The 19,630-nt window shown below is 38.3% G+C and overlaps 1 protein-coding gene across 3 annotated transcripts in view; it reads left to right on the top strand.

Moving 5' to 3' along the window:
* L3MBTL4 (L3MBTL histone methyl-lysine binding protein 4) overlaps positions 1-19,630 on the top strand; it is a 442,113-nt gene that overhangs the window by 91,560 nt on the left and 330,923 nt on the right. For all 3 annotated transcript variants that reach the window (XM_019418424.2, XM_019418426.2, XM_019418425.2), the window contains exon 4: positions 12,175-12,229. In XM_019418424.2, the coding sequence (XP_019273969.2) occupies positions 12,175-12,229 (55 nt within the window). The remainder of the gene's footprint in view (positions 1-12,174; positions 12,230-19,630) is intronic.

Below are 19,630 nucleotides of genomic sequence, written 5' to 3' on the forward strand. Positions count from 1 at the left end.
ACTCCTCCCTGCTGACAAAGGGCCTCTGGCTGGTGCCTGCAGGGTCTTTGTCCTTGGGGTGGGTGGCAATAAACCCTATTTGTACAGTACTCCAGGGAGGGGACCGTTCTCTCCAAGTGTCCCGGGGCTGGCTCCCACCCCTCAGGTGCATGCACACCGTGTGGGGTTTGGTCTGGAGAAAGTCACACAACCCTGAAAACTCCGATCTTCAGCTCCTAAGGCTGTTTGCAAAGTAGAAACTGGTATTTTCTGTATTTCTCATTCTCCAGTCCATGGTCCATAGAGGTTTCTCTCTTGTCGTAACACGATACCACACTTCGACAGCCTCTCTTTCTCTCCCTTTTGTCCCTCCACTTAAGGGGTTCCCTCCCCGCTGTGCCTATGCTATTTTATCTCCCCCAATTCACAGACATGCACTTCTGTCCCGCCAAGCTGTCTCCATCCACCTGTGGAGATTTTTCTGTCACTCTGAAGACTGTATTCCTGAGTATTTCAAGTGTTATGACCTCAATACAGCAGTGTTTGAGGGACAAGGGAAATCCCAGTCCCCCTACTTCTTCACCATCTTAACTTCCTCTATTTGAATGTTTATCACATCTAAAAAATACCTCACAGTGATATCTTGACAGCCAGAGGGTTTAATAATGCATCTTGCTTCTTAATATGCATCCTGTGATCTTTCCCTATGGCAACTGTTTGTATTCCTACAAATTTCAAGGGGAAAGAAGTGACCAGGCAACCTCCATAATGACTGTTTTGGGGATAGTGGGCTATTAGAACATTCTCATTAGTGACCCTCTCATGGGCTTTCATCATGTATTGGTTTTGGGGTCTTAATGTGGGTTGTTATGCATTTTCACACTGCAGTTGGTGAAGTGACATGGTGTCACACAATCTTTGTCAAATAGGTACAGTTTATTGAACTCTGGGAATTAAATAAGACATATCAAGTGATGATCTTGTCCATGGTTGGTTTTAAGATGATAAGTGTAGGTCTGTGTCTAGTTACAGAACTGTTTCCTTTGGTCAGACTCACTGGGAGGTGGGGTGGTTAACGTGGGACCAAGGACCATTTCCCCAGAAGTCCACATTGGTTGCATTTCATAGATCAGTTCCATGAGAGTTGAGTGTGAGGGTTGCTTGGATCAGACTTAGGAAGGCCTGAACCTGTCTCAAGTTATGTGAGGATGCCATTTTTCTCAGCATTTCTGGTGTTTTGTGTCATGCCCTCTGAAGAGACAAGGTATTTGATGTGCTCTCAGTTGTTCTCGCATAGTGGTTCTTCAGCTCTGGTCTCCAGAACAACAGCATCAGCATCAACAAACCTGAGGGTTTGTTAGAAATGAAAATTCTTGGTCTTTACTCCAGACCTACTGGATCAGATACCCTGAAGTGAGGCTGAGCAGTCTATATTTTACAGGGCCTCCTGGTGATTGTGGTACACACTCATGATTGAGAACCGTTGTCCTAAGGAAATAGCTAGGTCTATCCTGCCTCTACCAATAGTCCTATAGTTAATCAGTATTGGCTGCTGAATATTTCTTTTATTTTTTAGTTTAGTATTTGAGATCACCTCTCCTATCCAAACATATTTGCTACCTTTTCTCAGTATCATTTCCTTTTAAGCTGCTAAAATTATTACTGTCCCTTCTCAGAACTTCTGTTATCTTGCCCTACAACACGAATATTCAACCTTCTGTCTTTTCTGTATTGGCACAAATTCCAGTTTTCTCTTAAGGCCTATGTTGATGCCAGTGATTTTACCATTATTTCCATTCCGTATGGGGATTTTCCCATTTTTGAACCCCAGAAGTGCTCAACACTTACATAGGTGCTGTTTGAATGTGGCACCTTACATGCCTGGATTTCCAAAAATATCTGTTAAATGATGTTCCTAGTGTTTAATGGCTACCTCAGTCAAATGGACTTCTTTGATGAATAGTAGATAATGACATTTCAAAGGACTATACTACTGATTTGAGTTTTGAAGTGTTTGGAACATATAATTATTTTAAAGAGTGTTCATGGGGTACCTGGGTAGCTCAGTTGGTTGAGCGTTTGGCTCTTGATTTTGGCTCAGGTCATAATCTCATGGTTCATGGGTTCAAGTCCCATGTCAGGCTCTTATGCTAGAGGGATTCTCTGTCACCCTCTCTCTCTGCCCCTCCCCCCACTCATTCTCTATCACTCTCTCTCAAAATAAATAAATAAAAACATTAAAAAAGAGAATATTCACACAGGATAATAGAAAAGACATGCATTTAGGATGAATTCCACATTATACTGACAGCTAGGGGCTCATTTCCAATTACAATGTCCAGTGTAATTAGTTAAATTTAATAGTTTAATACAGTAAGCTGATTTACATCTGTGGCTGTATTCACTATGTAGAGGAAGGGGTTCAGTTATGTTTGAGTTAACCTACTAAAATTATGTTTGGAATTTGCTTGAAATATCAATAATATTCTTTACTTTCTCTGTTACCTTTATGAGTTTACAAGTCAAATTTCCAGTTAATTAAGCAAAATAGCATTGATAGATTAAACACATTAAAGATGAAACTAATGAACAGTTGGGTACTTTCTAAACATCTGCTTTTGAGGTAGTAATTTCATATCTTCAGTGTCTTATAATTTTCAGAGGCTGATAATAATATCTGTCAATGAGTCTTCGTATACTAGTATTTATTTTATGTATTTGTAGAATTTTAAAAGCATTTATTTACATTTTTCTATGAATAGGCACATAGTTAAAAAAATAATATATAGTATGAAAATAAGAAGTAAATTCTCTATCATACCCACTCACACACATGCTAACTCCCAAATCTTTTTTTAAAGGTACGATCACTGTTTACATTTTCTTGTGAATCTATATAGGAATCAAAGCAAAAAAAAAAAAAAAAAAAAAGGAAGCTACAAAACCCAAACCCTTTATACATACATACATAATACAGGCATGAATGCATACATGTACCCAAATGTGCTCATACTTTATTTCTTGTTCTGTTTCTTGCTTTTTCTTGCAGTTAAACACATATGTCTTAGAGATGCAGATATTTCCATTGTTTTCAGTGGTGCTTAATATTCCATACTGTGAATGTACCATAATTTATTGAAGCAGTACTCTACTCCAAACATGTAGATGATTTTTAGTTTTTGTTGTTATAATTCTGTATTAAAACCAAAAGTTTGCATTCATATATTTTGATATACTTTTGCAGTTGATTCAAAGATCAAATCTTACTAGTAGACGTGTCATACTAAAGGCTATGTGCATGTAAAGTCTTGATAAGCCTTTTATGTCATCTTCCAGAGCAGTCACCCCAGTGTATACTCTAACAGCATCTGCAAGAGTGCTTCTTTCACTTAGGTTTTATTGCATGTCTTATGCCTTTGTTTACTGAAATCCGTCATGTGAATGAGCTTTGTTTACCATGCCCCATAGTGCTGCCGCAGATTTGGAGAGAGGAGTTTCCCTGCCCCTGTTATATTCCCTAACATGTCATGCTTTTCCATATATCTAACACAAAGACAAGTGCCCTTTTCAGTGCTATTTGTTAGTCTTTTCCACTCAACCACCATTAGAATTGACTGGCAAAGTGTAGGCACACGATAATTGGGGAAACTAAGCATTTTTTTTTCAAGGAGATTTCATAGATGTTTGGTGTGCATTTGGTGTGCATGAAACCCCAAACCATATATAAGCTGTAAAATTTCAAATTTCCTACATAAAAATGCAAGTTTACCAAGTAAAAAAGGAAATTTTATTTGAGTATATCAGAATAAAATAATTGTGTATGTAAAATACTGAATAAATACTGGTTCCCATTCTTTCTTTTCTTCTGAACCTTTTAAAATCTATGAATCTATATCTGATTATTGAAGTAGGAAGTTTGAGAAATAGAAATATGAGACATTATTTGTTCTCTAAAGGATCTGAATAAATCTGAAAAATAAATTTATTATTATTAGAGAGAAAAGAACTTATAGGGGGTAATGTGAGACAACTAACTGCTTATACACATTAGTGTTTATAGGTACATTCAACCTTCAGGGCCAGGTAGAATCATTAGGGGCTCATGTATAGACTTTGAAGGGTGAGGAATACCTAAGATGTCCATATTTAATGCTTTACTTAATTTATTTAACAAATAAAATTTAATGCATATTTAATGCTACTGTAACAAATGGTTCTTACGTCCAACCTGGTAAAAAAAAAATCCAATTTAGTAAGAGGCAATATGCGAGAGTATAACTTATTTGTGTTTTAACATCTGGGTGCTATCTAGGCAACTAACCTTGAGAGATAAGGAAGTTGAAAGGTCAGAGGAGGGATTGTCTGGGCCAAGGAAGCAGCATGAGTAAAGGTATGGGGTTGGAAGCAAATATGACATATGTGATAAATGACAAGATTATAATTACTTGTCTCATTGAGCAGATGTTGCTGTTGGCAGTTTTGCAGAATGAGTGTTGGGCTGGGGGTCAGAATATTTGGATTTCAGTTTTTGGCTCTGATGATAATTATTAGCTCTATGACCAAGGTTAAGTCCTTCACCAGGCTGAGCCTCAGCTTTTTTATTTATAGAACCAGAGTCTTAGATTAAAATATCTTAAGGGTCTTTCCATTTCAGTGAGTCTAAGATTTGGTACATAATGAAATAGCAAGATGACTAGGATGGACGTGAGTGGTTAAGCTTAGAGAGTCTTGAAGATAGAGCAGAGGAAGTTGTACTTGATATTGTATCTGCTGAACTTGATATACGTATTGGCAGGAGGGAGCTGTGGTTGGCTTTTACTTGGGCATAATGTAATGAAATTATTTTGTAATATCCTTAATTAGTGAGAAAATGTTTAGGGTAAGGTTACCTTCGTTTCTTAATCTTCAGTAGTACTTAATTTTTTATCATTTTGTTGCCCTACACATGACTGATATACTAGTTTGCATCAGCCAATAGAATGCATTTATATATGGGGGAACTAGGGGCTCCTGGGTGGCTCAGTCGGTTAAGCATCTGACTCTTGATTTCTGCTCAGGTCACCATCTCACAGTTGTGAGATCGAGCCCCATGTCGGGCTCTGCACTGAGCATGGAGCCTGCTTAAGATTTTCTCTCCGTCTCCCTGTGCCCCTCCACCACCTCAAAAAATATGTATGGGGGAACCATAGAGAGGAGATATTTATAGAGCTATTTTAGATTTTTTCTCTTTGATTTTTTATAGACATCTTAGCAGATACTGGTTTAAATATGCCTGGGATTTCCTTCCCCCCGCCCCCCCCCCCCCCCCCGGAACCCTGCTCCTAGCTGGCCCTGAACAGGGCACATACCATTTGTAACAATTATATCACAGCCTTCCTCCTCAGAGTCTAGGCCTCTAACATGGGATTTTGTTTTTATTCAGGTAGAGTGATGCTAACAGATCCAGAGATGACTGCCATTGAAAAATAGTTTTTGCTCACAATGAATATTGAATATTTGAATAAAATGAGATCATTTCCTTCTCTCTGTCTCCATCTGAATTGCAGTAGAGCAACGAAAAATAATCCTTTTCTGTTTTTTTATTTTATCTGAAAGGTTAATTTCATTTGTCTTCAATTTGTCACCCACATTGAATCAGAGAAAAAGAGAATTTGAAAAGTGGACTTGAGACAGCAAGTGAAATTCAAATGGTAGTTTGTTACTGGAGTCATCGAAGGGGATTTCAGTGTTTTCCACTGTCCATGAAACCAATAGGTGTCATCCTGTATTCTTATGGGAGAGGAACAGTGGTTGCTGGAAAATCCTCCAGTGCTCCAGGGACTGGTCTGAGGGTGAAAGAAAGGAAGGGGCAGTATCTGGAAGTTCCAGGGCAAAGACTTGAAATTGCAAACCACATATCAGTAGGTGAAAATCTTTTGTTTTGCTTCCTTGATTGGAATTCATAGACAGGGAAATGTCGACACTTATTAATTAGAAAAGTCACTGTAACTTGTAGTAAAAGTATATGATGCATCCGGGTCCATCAGGAGGCAGCAGAACATGAAGCCTTTTGGTTATTATCTCACCTCATCATCCTCTCTTCCTAAATGATGGATTTTAAATTGGTGAATGGAAATGCACCATAGCAAGACTTATTTTATGTTCCTTAAACCACTCTCTTCCCTTTTTCAGAGCACTTTTTTTTTTCCTGAAGCTTTATTTTCAGTTTTCAAGAGTAAAGTTTGAAACCTGAGAAATCACAGTAATGGTTTTATTTTTCTCAACTCATACTGATTTCCTTAAGTGTTCTGTCTGGGAAGATAAGGAAAAGTGCTCATTTTTCCTTTCCTTTTTAAAAAAATTAACTCTCTAGTCATTAATAGCAGTGTGGATTTATTACCTTGATGAAATAATTAATTAGCTCAGACAGAAGCACAGAATGTTAAAACTTGCAGGAGTTCCTGTTGCAGGAGAACATTTGGTCCAATCCCTTTTCTTATAGACAAGAAAAAGTAGGTGCAGATAACATATGTCATTTGTTCATGGTTACATACCTCTTTGTGGGTGGGATTGGAACTTGACCTTGGGTCACCTGACCCCAAATTCAGCATTTTTCTGATCTAAGATATTAAATCCTCTTTTATTTGCAAAATTTTCCAAAAAAATGAGGTCGGTGTGTCTTAAGAGAAATATAAATTTATTCTTAAATACAAAACGGTGACCTTTCATATATATGTCTACATATCTATAACCTGATCCATCCAAAAAAAACAACATATGTACATAAGGAGCTTGGATAATTTAACTCTGAAGTGAGAGGTAATGTTATTTCTGGGAGGGATATGTTTCTTCTATCTAGGCAGAATTTCAATAGCAAATAAAGAAGTGTGAACCAAACATCCTAATCCACTAACGGAGTGACAGACAGCATATTATATATTTCTTTTTATATTTGAATGATACAGTGATTATAAAAATGCTTCAGTAGCTGTTGTGCTCACATAATCAACTCTTGAATACTATTTCTTGTTACCATTTCAGTTTTTGCAGTAAAACCTTTATGAGAAGAGACTGGTGTTGTTTCAAATTATGTAAATTTCCTGTGTATTGAGTGGGTAAAAAGGGATGAAATTGGGGTAAAGAACTGCCATAGAAAATTAGACCGATTCAGTTCATCATTTCACATGCAGTAGAACAGAGGTAGATAGGATGGCTTCTCTACTCTCACCCTCTGCCTGGAAGATGGTGGCTGTACAGCTCATGCTGTGGTCCACAGACCTTCAGAAGTGTCATCAGCTGGGGCTTGGTGGACACTGGTAATCTCAGGCCCTATTCCAGACCTATAGAGTCAAGATCTGCATTTTAACAAAATACCCAGGTGATTCATATGCATGTTAAATTTTGACAAGCTCTAGGTTATAGTATGTTGTATCAGGATGCTATTTATTAATTGCGTGATAACTTTGGATGTGAAATCTACCAGGTGGAAAAGTACTTGCATTCATGCCTTCATTCAGCAAATATTTGTTGAGCTAGACTAGGTGCCAAGTTACCTTTTGGGGATGAAAGATGGTTGAGACTGTGCCTTCAGTAAGTTCCTCAAAGCAGGTGAGTCCAATAAGACAGATGATAGGCCCAATAATAGAGATTTGTACAGGGAATTTCCAGGATTCAGTAGGTTACCCAGTTTAACATGGGCGGAGAGGGGAGGAGGAAGTAAGAGGAAAGAGACCTCCTTGTGTTAACTTCTAAAGGATAAATAGGCATGTATTAGTTTTCTATTGCTGCTTAACAAATTGCCACCAACTTTGTGGCTTAAAACAGCCATTTATTATTACCTCACACTTTCCATAGGTCAGTCTTCTAGGCATGAGTTAAATGAATTTTCTGCTTGGGGTATCAAAGGGTAAAATCAAAGTGTTGGTCTGGCTGAGATCTTTTTGGAGCTCAATGGCCTCTTCCAAGCTCATGTGGTTGTCAACAGAATTCTGTTCTTTGTGGTTGTAGGAATGTGGGTCCCATTTTCTCATTGGCTCTCAAGCAAGATCCAGTCTTAGCTCCAAGAGGCCCTGCACAGTTCCTTGTCATGGGGTCCTCTCACTGCATGGCAGCCTGCTATTTCAAGGCCGGAGATCCTCCTGCTTTAGTCAGCTAGTGTGGAGTCATATATTGTAATGCAGTTGAGAAACTGACTGTCCCATCACCTTGGCATATTCTATGGTCTAGAAGTAAGTTACAAATTTCACCTCCGCTCAGGGGAGGGGATTCTACAAGGGCATTGCTCATTAGGGTCATCTGAGAATCCGCAAGGAGAGTAGCTGGTGGAGGAGGCAGTGTGGGTGAAACAAAGTGCAGAGTGAGTTTGGGGAACTTTGGGCAGGGGTTAAGAAGAGGTTCAGAGTGAAATGATGAATTCCCTTTGGTAATTACTGAGTTTCAAGAGCTTGTAAGGCATCCAGATGAAGCTGTGTAGTGGGACTTTGGATCTGCAGGTTTGAAACATGGTGGAGGGAGATGTGGATCCATTGGTCATCTTGTCTGTGAGACTGAGAGTGGGTTGGCAGGTGTCAGAGCGAACAGAACAGGGGGTGGGCAGGACAGAAAGTCCGGAGAGCAGTGGGGATGCTTGCACATGAGAGGCATGAAGGCAGGAAGGCAGAGGTGAGGCCAGAGTGGTGCATGGAGAACGGGCAGCTGCAGGGTTGTCGCAGTGGGGGTGAGAATGTATGTCATAAGGAGCTGGGGGGACAGAAGAGTAAATGTAAGGCTTCATTCTTTCCTCAGTCAGCCATTCAGTAGTAAACGCCTATCAGATGATGGGTGGTCAGTGAACAAACACTGGGTGTTGTGTTTCATTTGCGCCTTAAAATCCAGTGCATTTCCTGCCATATAAGAATTGCTCAATAAATTTGTTAAATAGGTAATTAATTCAGTTAGTGGTTTAAGATTCTTCTCTACTCTCTCTCAGAATTTTTCTTTCATCAGAGATTCTGTTCATTTGAGATACGTTTCTTCAGTCAGTAAACACAAATAGGAAGGCTAACTTAATTTTTATTAAGTCTGGATCCATTTCAAGTCTGCAGCTTGAAATCTGGCAGAATAACTGTGACAGCTACCATGGAGAGTCTGCCAGGTGTTACGGGCTGCAGTCAGGTTTTACCTGTGGATCTCTATTCCTTGGAGTAATTCAGTAAAGAAGTTAAGATGGTCTCCAGATCACAGATTAGAAAACTGAGGCTCGCAGAAATTAGGTCACTTGGTCAGCGTCATACCACCGGTAAGGTGGATTGGGGATGAACCCTCAGATGCCTGACTCTAAAACTTGAACAGAAGGGAACTCGCTTATTGTGGGTAAACGCTAAACAGTCTAGGAATCATATTAAAACACAAGGCTGTCATAATTAAAACAGTGTGGTACTGCTAACTGAAAAGACAGATAAACAAAGAAACAGAAGAGACATGCCAGAAGTAGGAGCAAATGCACATGGGAGTTCAGTATATTGTCCATACATGTTGGGAGAGGTGAAGGGCCACTTGGGTGAAAATACTGGATGTTTACTTCACACTATATCCTGGCTCAGATTCAGATTTATCAAAGATTCAGATGTGAAAAAATAAACCGTAAATGTAATAGACATAAACAAAGTAGAAGGTTTTTATAATTTGGGAGTGGAGAAGGATTTTCTAATGATTATTCAAATTGAGAAGCCACGAAAGAAAAGTTTGTAATTTCATTTCTTAAACAACAAAAATCCCTACATATTAAAAAATACCGTAAGAAAAATGAAAAAGACAAATGACAAACTGGGGAAAAAGAATAATGCATCTCATAATGTAGACAAAGGACTAATCTTCCTCATTTATCAAGACCCAAAGATGAGCAATCATTCCAACAGAAAACGGACTAAGGATGTAAAAAGATATTTCACAGAGAAGGAAATACAAGTGGCTTTAAATATACAAAGTGATCTTCAGTTTCTTCATAATGTAACAAACACACATTTAACTGTAGTGAGATGTTTGTCACTCGCCATCTTGGCAAAAATCCAAAAATTTGATAACACACCCTGGTGACAAGGCTGTGGGAAAGCAGGCACTGATCCAAGGCTTGTGAGACTGTTGAGTGGGAAAGCTCGTGTGGGGATTGGCAGCAGGAAAGCACGAGTCTCTTGACTGGCAGTTTCACTCCTGAGAAGTCATTCCATAGATACCCTTGCACATATGCAAAATGACATACGTGCTGGTTTTTCACTGTAGCATTATATGACTGGGGGAAAAAAAGATTGGAAATAGCCCAAATATCCATAAATATGGAATCAGTTAAGTAAATCATGAAATATCCATTCAGTGTAATGCTGTGCGGCTGTGAAGAACAAACAAGAATGCTCTTCATAATCTGATAAAGATCTCTGAGGTATTTTGTTAAATGAAAAGAGAGGGAAAAAACTGTATTATGATGTGTGACCTTTGTGCATAAAAGCAAGACGATAAGAACATATATTCATGTTTCTTTGTGTTTTTATAAAGAAAACTTTACAAAGACATATTAGACTCTAGTAACTGTGATTTCCAGGTGGAGTTGTTATGAGTTGGCCAGAGTGGGGAAGATGGGTGGGAAAGTTTTCACTCTATTTGTTTCTCTGTATATTTTTACCTTAAGCCATATGAACTTAAAAAAACAAATTATATGTATAGAAAGATACCAAGCTTTCCCAATCAAATGTATCTGGCTGTATCAGCAAGTGGCAGCCTGGTGTGCTTACCCATCAATAAAGAAACATTAATCACATATCTCAATACATGTGGGTTATTTGTTTATTTGAGAATTGTATGATTTACTATTACTCAAATTGTATTTTGCACCTCAAAGCCATAAACCAAAAAAGAAACTAAGAAAGTGTCATAGAAAAATGAAATCAACGCTATTTATTTTAACAGTTACAAACAAGTTTGCTCTCATTAAAATATTAGCAAGCATGATTCTTTTTTGAAAGCTTGATTCAAAGCTTTGTGTTGGCATTATCTGAAGTCTGTTTTTTTAGGTTCGGTTGTAATGGTTGTCATAGCCGGGATCACTGGGTATCCTGGTTTGTCTAGAACTTAGGGCTTCCCCACATGCAGGCTTCAGTGCTGTGGCTATGTCAGTCCTGGGAAAACTGGGGTGGTCAGTCACCCTTGTCATAGCTTAAAAAGATATGTCCCAAGAGTAAACAGGCCTAATCTGAAGAAACGGTTGTTAGCCAAACCTGCTAATCATGACACTCATTTCTCAGCACCCCTGTCAGTTATGTGAAGGTTTTTGTGTATTTCAGCTGCTGACTTTTCATCTTCCCTGATGACAGTTTTTCTTGGGAACTAATCAGAGGTATTGCATATTTATATTTCCAAAAGTGAGTTCAGAGCCCACTGAAACCCTTCATTTGGAGGATTTTAAAATTGGGAAACTCTGCTCCTCAATTTTTAAGTGTATAATTATGAGTTTGAATGGGGGGCATTCAGTGTTTATGACTACAAAATTGTGTAAATGAAACACATTTCTGAGTACCCACTAACAAACGCTCTTTGTTACTGTGAGTATCTTTCAAAAAGAAGTTGTTCCCTTAGTGTTTGTTAGGTGGTCAGCCTTTCTTCGAGAGTTGCTGTGAGAATGTCTGATGAATTGCTTGCTCGGTGGAGAGAAGCTCTGCCATGGTCTTTCTGGGCGCTTGTATTGTTTGTCATATGCAGTCTGGGGTTTTTTCAAAGGAATCTTTGAAGTCATTTGTCTCTTCTCAGGAGGTCAGTTTGCCTAAAATTAGATAACGTTATCTTGACTGAGCCTTAATAAACTGTCATAGATGCCGGTCGGCTGAAGGAGGCTTGGCTGTGGTGTGGGACTTGACTCTTCCATCAGCCTGCCTCTGGCGCAGTGTCACACACAGGCAGTAGGGAGGCGTCCTTATCAGCTTCTGTGTTAACTATTATTGAACCTTACTCTCTCTCATACTTTAGCCAGAAAAGAGTTAAGACAGTAATAGAGGATTCCTGCCATGTCCAGATGGATCATGGTGTGCCCTCTGAGGTCGCACACCCAGCTGAGGGCATTGGCTTCTCATGGATTGTTGCTGCCTTTACAGTGCTTTTCATGGTTTGGCTTCCTGCACACAGAAGAGGTCTTTCCGGTGTGTCCAATATGTATCCAAAAATATGGTCTAAACCACATTTTCTGTGTTCTAGGAGCAAGCTGAAGAAGAAAAGAAGCCCAGGGATGGTGCCACCCCATTGAGTCACGGTAATCATGACCATCCCTTACAGTTTTAGTCTGTGAACAACAATGAACAACTTTTAAGTGTAGTTTTTGTTAGGTAGCTTTCATTGTTTTAGGTTTGTTTATTTCAGTGTATAATCATAGTATCATTTATTGACATTGTGTTCCATACCCCTCTGTAGACCATCCTAGTCATCTGAGATTTTCACATAATATACATCAAGAAAAAGTCTGATGCTCTGATCTCGTTTATTTGCTTTTTAAAAATGCTTTAAGTAAAATAACTTCCGATTTGTAAACCTTCCCAGAGAACAAGACAATGGGAGATGCTACTTAGTTTATTATAATTCTTTGTTTAAGCTCTTCCCGGAGTAGTTTAATCTTCTAATGATTGCATTTGTGTTCCGTTGAAGTCATGTTTTAGAGGAGGATGCACACTTGCTCTAAAATGAATATCGCTCATTATGGTTATTAATACATCAATAAGTTTTAGATAACAACTTTTTAATATTCAGCTAATTCTCTGATGCTTTAAATTTAAATCAACAAGTGCAGATGATATTTTCCTGGAATATATTTTCCATTATTAAATTTTCTGTAAAATGTAGCTGAATGTCCAACATTTGTGCTACTCTCCATGGGAAGGAAGCATATAAATTTGATAAGTCTTTTCTAATGATCTTTTTAACATATGTTAAGTATTTGTTGAGTGAGCTTTTTAAAATAAACAATGGCAACAACTAAAAATACCTTGAAAAAATGACAAACAAAAATTGAGGTTTTTAAAGACCATTTTATATTGCTTAGTTTAGGGACAAAAAATTGAAAATTTGTGATCTTCCATCTAAATGCTTTTAAAATAAAAGTTGTTTTCTGCTATAAGCAAAATATGCTGCTTTAATTCTTTTCTTCTGTCGCCGTCAGCCAGACCCATCATGTTCTTTGCTGAGAAAGCAAAATAGAATGCAGTAATTTGGTAATTATGTAACTTGATGTTCAGCTCCATTGAAATACACTTCAGTTATGCAACACTGGAATTCTAGAAATAAATTTGGACTCTACCTGGCCCTAACAGCGGGGCTTTTTTAAACATTGTTTTTTTTTTCTTCTCAGAAATAGGTTGTGATTTATTATGTTGTTGTTCTCCTCTGCTGCTGTATTTTCACACGAATGCAAATTGTTTTAGATTCTCTTATTCCATGGCTAAAACATTTATTCTAGAAGAAGAAGACGCAGAGTTAGGCCAACAATTTAAGAATGTTCAGTCCTTAAAACTAAGATTTTTTAAATTTAGTATTTATAGTTCCATTATAGCCGAATATATATTTATCATAAATAGTTTTTCAGTTTCAATACAAAGTGACTTTTTGCTGTTGTTCTTCCATTGTCAGAGTTGTTTTTATGGGTAGTGGTCCATTCTCAAAAGTTTCCCCAGTGGTTTATTCTTCTCAAATCTGAGGTTGTTGCTGTTTGCCCCAACTACTGAAGTTAGCTCCATGTTTACAGGAAGGATGGGATTTGGTTTGTGCATACAGATACTACAGACTGCTAGTTGAAATGCAAATTGAATTATTTGAGAGGCTTTTGAAGTACCACTTTTAGTGGGATGAAGGAAACCATTCCCTAAATGGCCTATCATCTTCATATTAAAGTGGGGATTTTCCTCCCATAGTTTCTGGAAATTGTTTAATTTTTTCTGTAGGCTACTTACAAAACAAAAAAGATTTAGTCACTTACCAGTTTCTTAATAACACAAGGAAAGCAAACAAATGTACACATGCACATTTATATGTGAACAGAAAATTGTATTGAAAAATAAACACTTAATTCTTAGTCCTGCTTTTACAACAAGGAAGGCATTTCCTTGGAAATCATTACCAAATCATTTATAGAGTGCCCAGTCTGTGCCACGAATACTGACTGCAGTGTTACACAGATGATGAAGCGTTGATTCAGAGGCCATTTGACTTATTTAGGGTAAATAACTAGTGAATGGTGGATCCAGGATTTGAACCCACAGCTAGCAAGTTCTAAAGCCTATGCGCTTTCTACTTTACCTGTTACTTTAACATTCTCCCTTTGTAGCTGCTAACACAAAGGTAGAGAAAATGAATCGTGCTTAGAAATGGGATGGGAAGAATAACTGCTAATAATTAAAGTACTAATGCTGTCTCGTATAGCTCTTTGTGTCCATGGGAACTAGCTGAACTAGATTTTTCCTGACAGTCATGCCCTGAGATTAACTTTTTTTGGTTCTTTTGGAGACTTTCTGAGCTATGTTATTCCTGGTGATTGAAAAAATTTAGTAATTGTATTGGATACCACTAAGAAAAGGTTTGTCTCGGTATTTGTTAATAATTATGTATGATTAAAGGTATAGAAGTAGTGTCGTCAATCACTGTGTAATCCCAGATGTGTACATTTGAAATCTTGAAAATAAAAACAACTCATTTCTTCAGTTGGACAAGTGATCTGGCTTTTCCCCTTCTAAATTTTTTTAAAAAGTTTATTTATTTAGAAAGAGAGAGAGAGAGAGAGAAAGAGAAAGAGAAAGAGAGAGCAGGAAAGGGGCAGAGAGAGAGGGAGAGAGAGAAAGAGAGAGAGAATCCCAAGCAAGCTCTGTGCTCCTTGCTGAGTCTGATGTGGAGCTCAGTCTCACAACTGTGAGATCATGACCTGAGCTGAAACCAAGAGCTGGACGGTTAACTGACTGAGCTACCCAGGCGCCCCTCCCCTTGTGAATTTTAAGTGCTCTTTTTAGCTACTGCTAATATTTGTTTAGTTGAGTGTCGGGGCAGTGAGGTCTGTATAAACATAAAAAGAGTAGAAGAAATTATGAAGGAAAATGACATGTATACACATCCAAATCAAACTTTGTAAATCAAAGAATGTCATAATAAAAATTAAAGTGGAAATCAAGAAGGTTCATACACACAACAGATTTAGAAGAAGTAATGCACTAAGATCTCAGCGCAAAAACAAAGGACATGAACAGGAATTCATGGAAGAGGAAATAAAAGTAGCTAAAATATAAATGTGTTAAATACATTTAGTCTTACTAGAAAGCAAAGAAATACACATTTAAATGTAATAATGAACATTTCTTAGCCTTCCAATTGACAACAGTTACAAAAATGCTGATCCTGTTTGCTGATGGGTGGGGGGCGCTGCCAGTACACTGCTCTTGGAAGTATAAGTTGTTCCATTGTTCTGGAGGACATAGTGATGGCATTTATCAAAAGTGTTAAATAAACATTTCCTTCAGCTCAGGAACTCCATTTTTTGGAATTCCTCCTAATGAAATAAGTCATCCGCATTGAATTTATGCATATGATATTCACTGTAGTACTAATTATAAGTGGAGAAAAGTTGGAAATGATCTAAATGTCCAACAAATTTGGAGTAGGTAAGACATTGTGGTACAACTGTGTGTAAGCAATTGTGTGGTCACTTCAGTGCTTTTGGAAAAAATTAAATTACACGGGAGTGAAAGTTTATGATAACATATTAAGGGGGGGAAAAGCTCAGGAGAGTAATCTCAGTGATGATTGAAAAAAAGCACATATCTATGGAACAGAAGGAACGACGTGTTATAATGATTATTATTTCTAAGTTGTGAAATAAAAGAATGCTTCCTATATTTTGCAAGTATTTTTTTTTCACAATTAGTAGGTAATCATGGTACAGTCAAGCAAATATTGAAAAATAAATTCCTCAAAGCTTCAATTTATGGAAAGAAGGATGTGGTTGGAATGTCTGCTTTTGGATTTCTTCCTTTTTTTTGTAAGTAAACTTGTCATTGTGGAATAACTTTAGATTTGAGAAAGATTGCAGAAATAGTAGAGCTCAGTCCTTTGCCTAGTTTCTGCAAACATTAATATCTTACATGACTGCAGGACATTTGTCAGAACTAAGAAATTAACAATGGTACGTCACTATCACTAAACTTTGTACTTTATTCAAATTCCACCAGTTTTTCTACTAATGTCCCTTTTCTGTTCCCAAATCCAGTCCAGAATACCACTTTACATGATCATTATGTGTACATTTCCTTTACTCAGGAGTCTTGTTCTCTGTGACTGGAAGTCACCACCAACAGTTCCAGTCTCTTGAGAGAGACATTGTTTTCTCACTCGCTTTCAACTCATCCTGTCTTCACCATCTGGCATCTATGCTCAGCCGTCCCCCACACACTATTCTTTCCTCCTACACCAGTGCCCCACAGATAGTTGCCAACATTTTGTTGATTGAATGGAACGAGGGACCTCCCAAAGCAGCGGAAGCTTCCCTGCTCTTACTTCTCTTACTTTTTAGATTTCACATCCCCTTTACAGCTGAATTCTTTGTTCCTAGGTGTTGAGTGTGCTTCCTCTCTAGCCCCTTAGTCTGTAGCACCATCTTTTTTTTTTCCCCCAGTATATGAAATTTATTGTCAAATTGGTTTCCATACAACACCCAGTGCTCATCCCAAAAGGTGCCCTCCTCAATACCCATCACCCACCCTCCCCTCCCTCCCACCCCCCATCAACCCTCAGTTTGTTCTCAGTTTTTAACAGTCTCTTATGCTTTGGCTCTCTCCCACTCTAACCTCTTTTTTTTTTTCCTTCCCCTCCCCCATGGGTTTCTGTTAAGTTTCTCAGGATCCACCTAAGAGTGAAACCATATGGTATCTGTCTTTCTCTGTATGGCTTATTTCACTTAGCATCACACTCTCCAGTTCCATCCACGTTGCTACAAAGGGCCATATTTCGTTCTTTCTCATTGCCACGTAGTACTCCATTGTGTATATAAACCACAATTTCTTTATCCATTCATCAGTTGATGGACATTTAGGCTCTTTCCATAATTTGGCTATTGTTGAGAGTGCTGCTATAAACATTGGGGTACAAGTGCCCCTATGCATCAGTACTCCTGTATCCCTTGGGTAAATTCCTAGCAGTGCTATTGCTGGGTCATAGGGTAGGTCTATTTTTAATTTTCTGAGGAACCTCCACACTGCTTTCCAGAGCGGCTGCACCAATTTGCATTCCCACCAACAGTGTAGCACCATCTTTGACCTGGACTCAGTCTAGAGTCCTGGAGGTATCCTTGACCCCTCCTTCTCACATACCCACAAGTTTCCTAAATAATTACCAACATTTCTCTACTCCTCTCTCTTGATATCTTTTAAATAATATCTCTCAACTTGAGATGACCCTACTCACTTTTCAGTGGTTTCACATTTTTACCCTCTCTGAAGTGAGAGGAAATGTACTGCTTTTACCCTCTCTTACCCGGCTAAAATGTATCTGAAATTCTGTTAGTAGAGGGCCTTGTATCCTTTCTCTAGATTATCATTAGAGGCCTCTGAGCTTCTGGAACTTGCCAGGCACCTGCCACTGAACTCTGCCTCTCCCCGTTTGGCTTCAGCCTAACAGAGCATGCAGTATAGACCTTGCTGTCTGAAGAACGGTTTCTTCTGCCTGGAGTCTTCTTTTTCTAGCCTAATCCAAGTAGCTGGACCCTTTCAAACCTCATTATCTTCTCTACTTTGCTTATTTAGTATTTTTCTCTCTATTCTGTTTTCTCTCAGCATATCCTCGGGCATTTGGCTTTTAAAAATTAAGTTATATAATATGCTATGTCTCCCACTTAAATTTGGTGTTTTTTAAAAAATCATGTAATCCAGCCAGAGGATTTATTATTTAGTATACTGAAGTAATAATTTACTAGAGCTCTGAAGGATTAATTAGCTAAATGGCCTGAAGAAGAATTAACACAGCTTCCAAAAGTGCTTAACTTACTTTCGGAGAGTAGTTTTGGTGCTGGGGGATATGGTTCATTAAATGTGATTCTAAAAGATTCAAAGATGGTCCTTTGAGCATTATCCCCAGAGTCTGTTGTTAGAGTAACTAGTTTACTTCCTAGGTGTAATGACGGAAGTACTTTCTTGCAATAGAAATAATACCCACATTTTTAAAACTTTATGAGAGGTCTGTTCATTCCCATCAAGGTACTTCCTTACCTACCAATGGACAGCATTCCATCAGAAAAGGGAAAACCAAATCGATTTTACTTTAGTCAGTTCTTATTTTTATAGATGGCATTTACTATCATTAAGTGCACAGTTAAATGTTTAGGTATTTGAATGCTTTGAACCTACAGAATTACATTTTCACTGAGCCATGAAACTATCACTCAGAGATAAGCAGGGGATTTCTTTGTAACTAAAGTACTTTTTGGGGGGGGGAAACTTTAATAAATAAAACACATCCACATGCACTTTAACAAAAACACTACTCTGTAAAAAAATTTATTTGCTCTTGATAGTGGTTTATTAGTGAGCTCATCTTCGAACTTACCTAATTAAGTTACCAAACGTCCCCTGTAAGATTCTGCCACTCTGGGTAAAGAAGCAGGAGTGTGAATATACACTGTCACAGAGGAAAGGAGCACATGTGTCGGTAGATGGTACCAGTGACTAGAACTGTATAAAGCACAAAGAGAGGACAAGGGCCTACATTCATAAAACCTGTTTTATAAAGACAGTTTTTATGGGCCGTGTTGAATTCTTTAATATATGAAAGCAGACATCATATTAAAATTTTTACCTCATTAAAGAACTTCCTGAGGAAGCCTCCAGATTATTTATGTTCTCAAGCTGCCCCACAGAGGAGCCTCTACTACTTCTGTTATTAGAGGTCCCTGGTGGATAATAAGAGTATTGAACTCTGGGAAGGGGACTGAGTGCCCTGACTTTTAGATTGATTTAGCAAAAGAAAATGTCACAGAGCAGTACTTAGTCCCAGTGGGGGTGTCTGGGAAGCTTTCGAGCTGTGCAGGCCTCGTATTTATAGGGAGGGCCTGGTGGTGGCGGGCCACCATCAATTCACCAAGCAAAACACCCCATCATCTCCTCCTGCAGGACCTATTCTCCTCCTTCCTTGTTCTGTTCCTAAAACCGGAGACTTTGGCTTAACCAAAGGACTCTTTCCACTAACGTGCTTTGCTGTTTTAAAGCATGTTTGATTTTTGTTCAGCATAATTACCTTTCGCTACTGAGATTAAAGCTGCTACTTTGGGGGCATTTCAATATTCGTTTGAACCTAAACTGTTTCATGTGAAATATTTAATTTGGACTGTGGGCTTATTTGCTGACATGCCCGTGTTTAATGACTACTTCATCTCCCTGTGCTCTCTCAGCACTACCGAGTGAAATTCTTCTTTTCTTAAATACATTTCTGAAATATTTGGAACTATCTCAAATTTACAGAAAAGTTGCAAGTACAGCTCAGAGACATTTTCTCTTTCTGAATTATAGAGTACCTTACCAGCTTGGTACCCCATCACCTCCAAATACTTTAGTATGTAATGTCCTACAAACAAGATCATGCCATGCACAACCATTCAGGGCAACCATTCAGGGCAGGAAGTTAAAGTCGATAC

Source organism: Panthera pardus, unplaced genomic scaffold, assembly GCF_024362965.1.
Source record: "Panthera pardus isolate Hobbes unplaced genomic scaffold, ASM2436296v1 HiC_scaffold_15, whole genome shotgun sequence".
Taxonomy (NCBI): domain Eukaryota; kingdom Metazoa; phylum Chordata; class Mammalia; order Carnivora; family Felidae; genus Panthera; species Panthera pardus.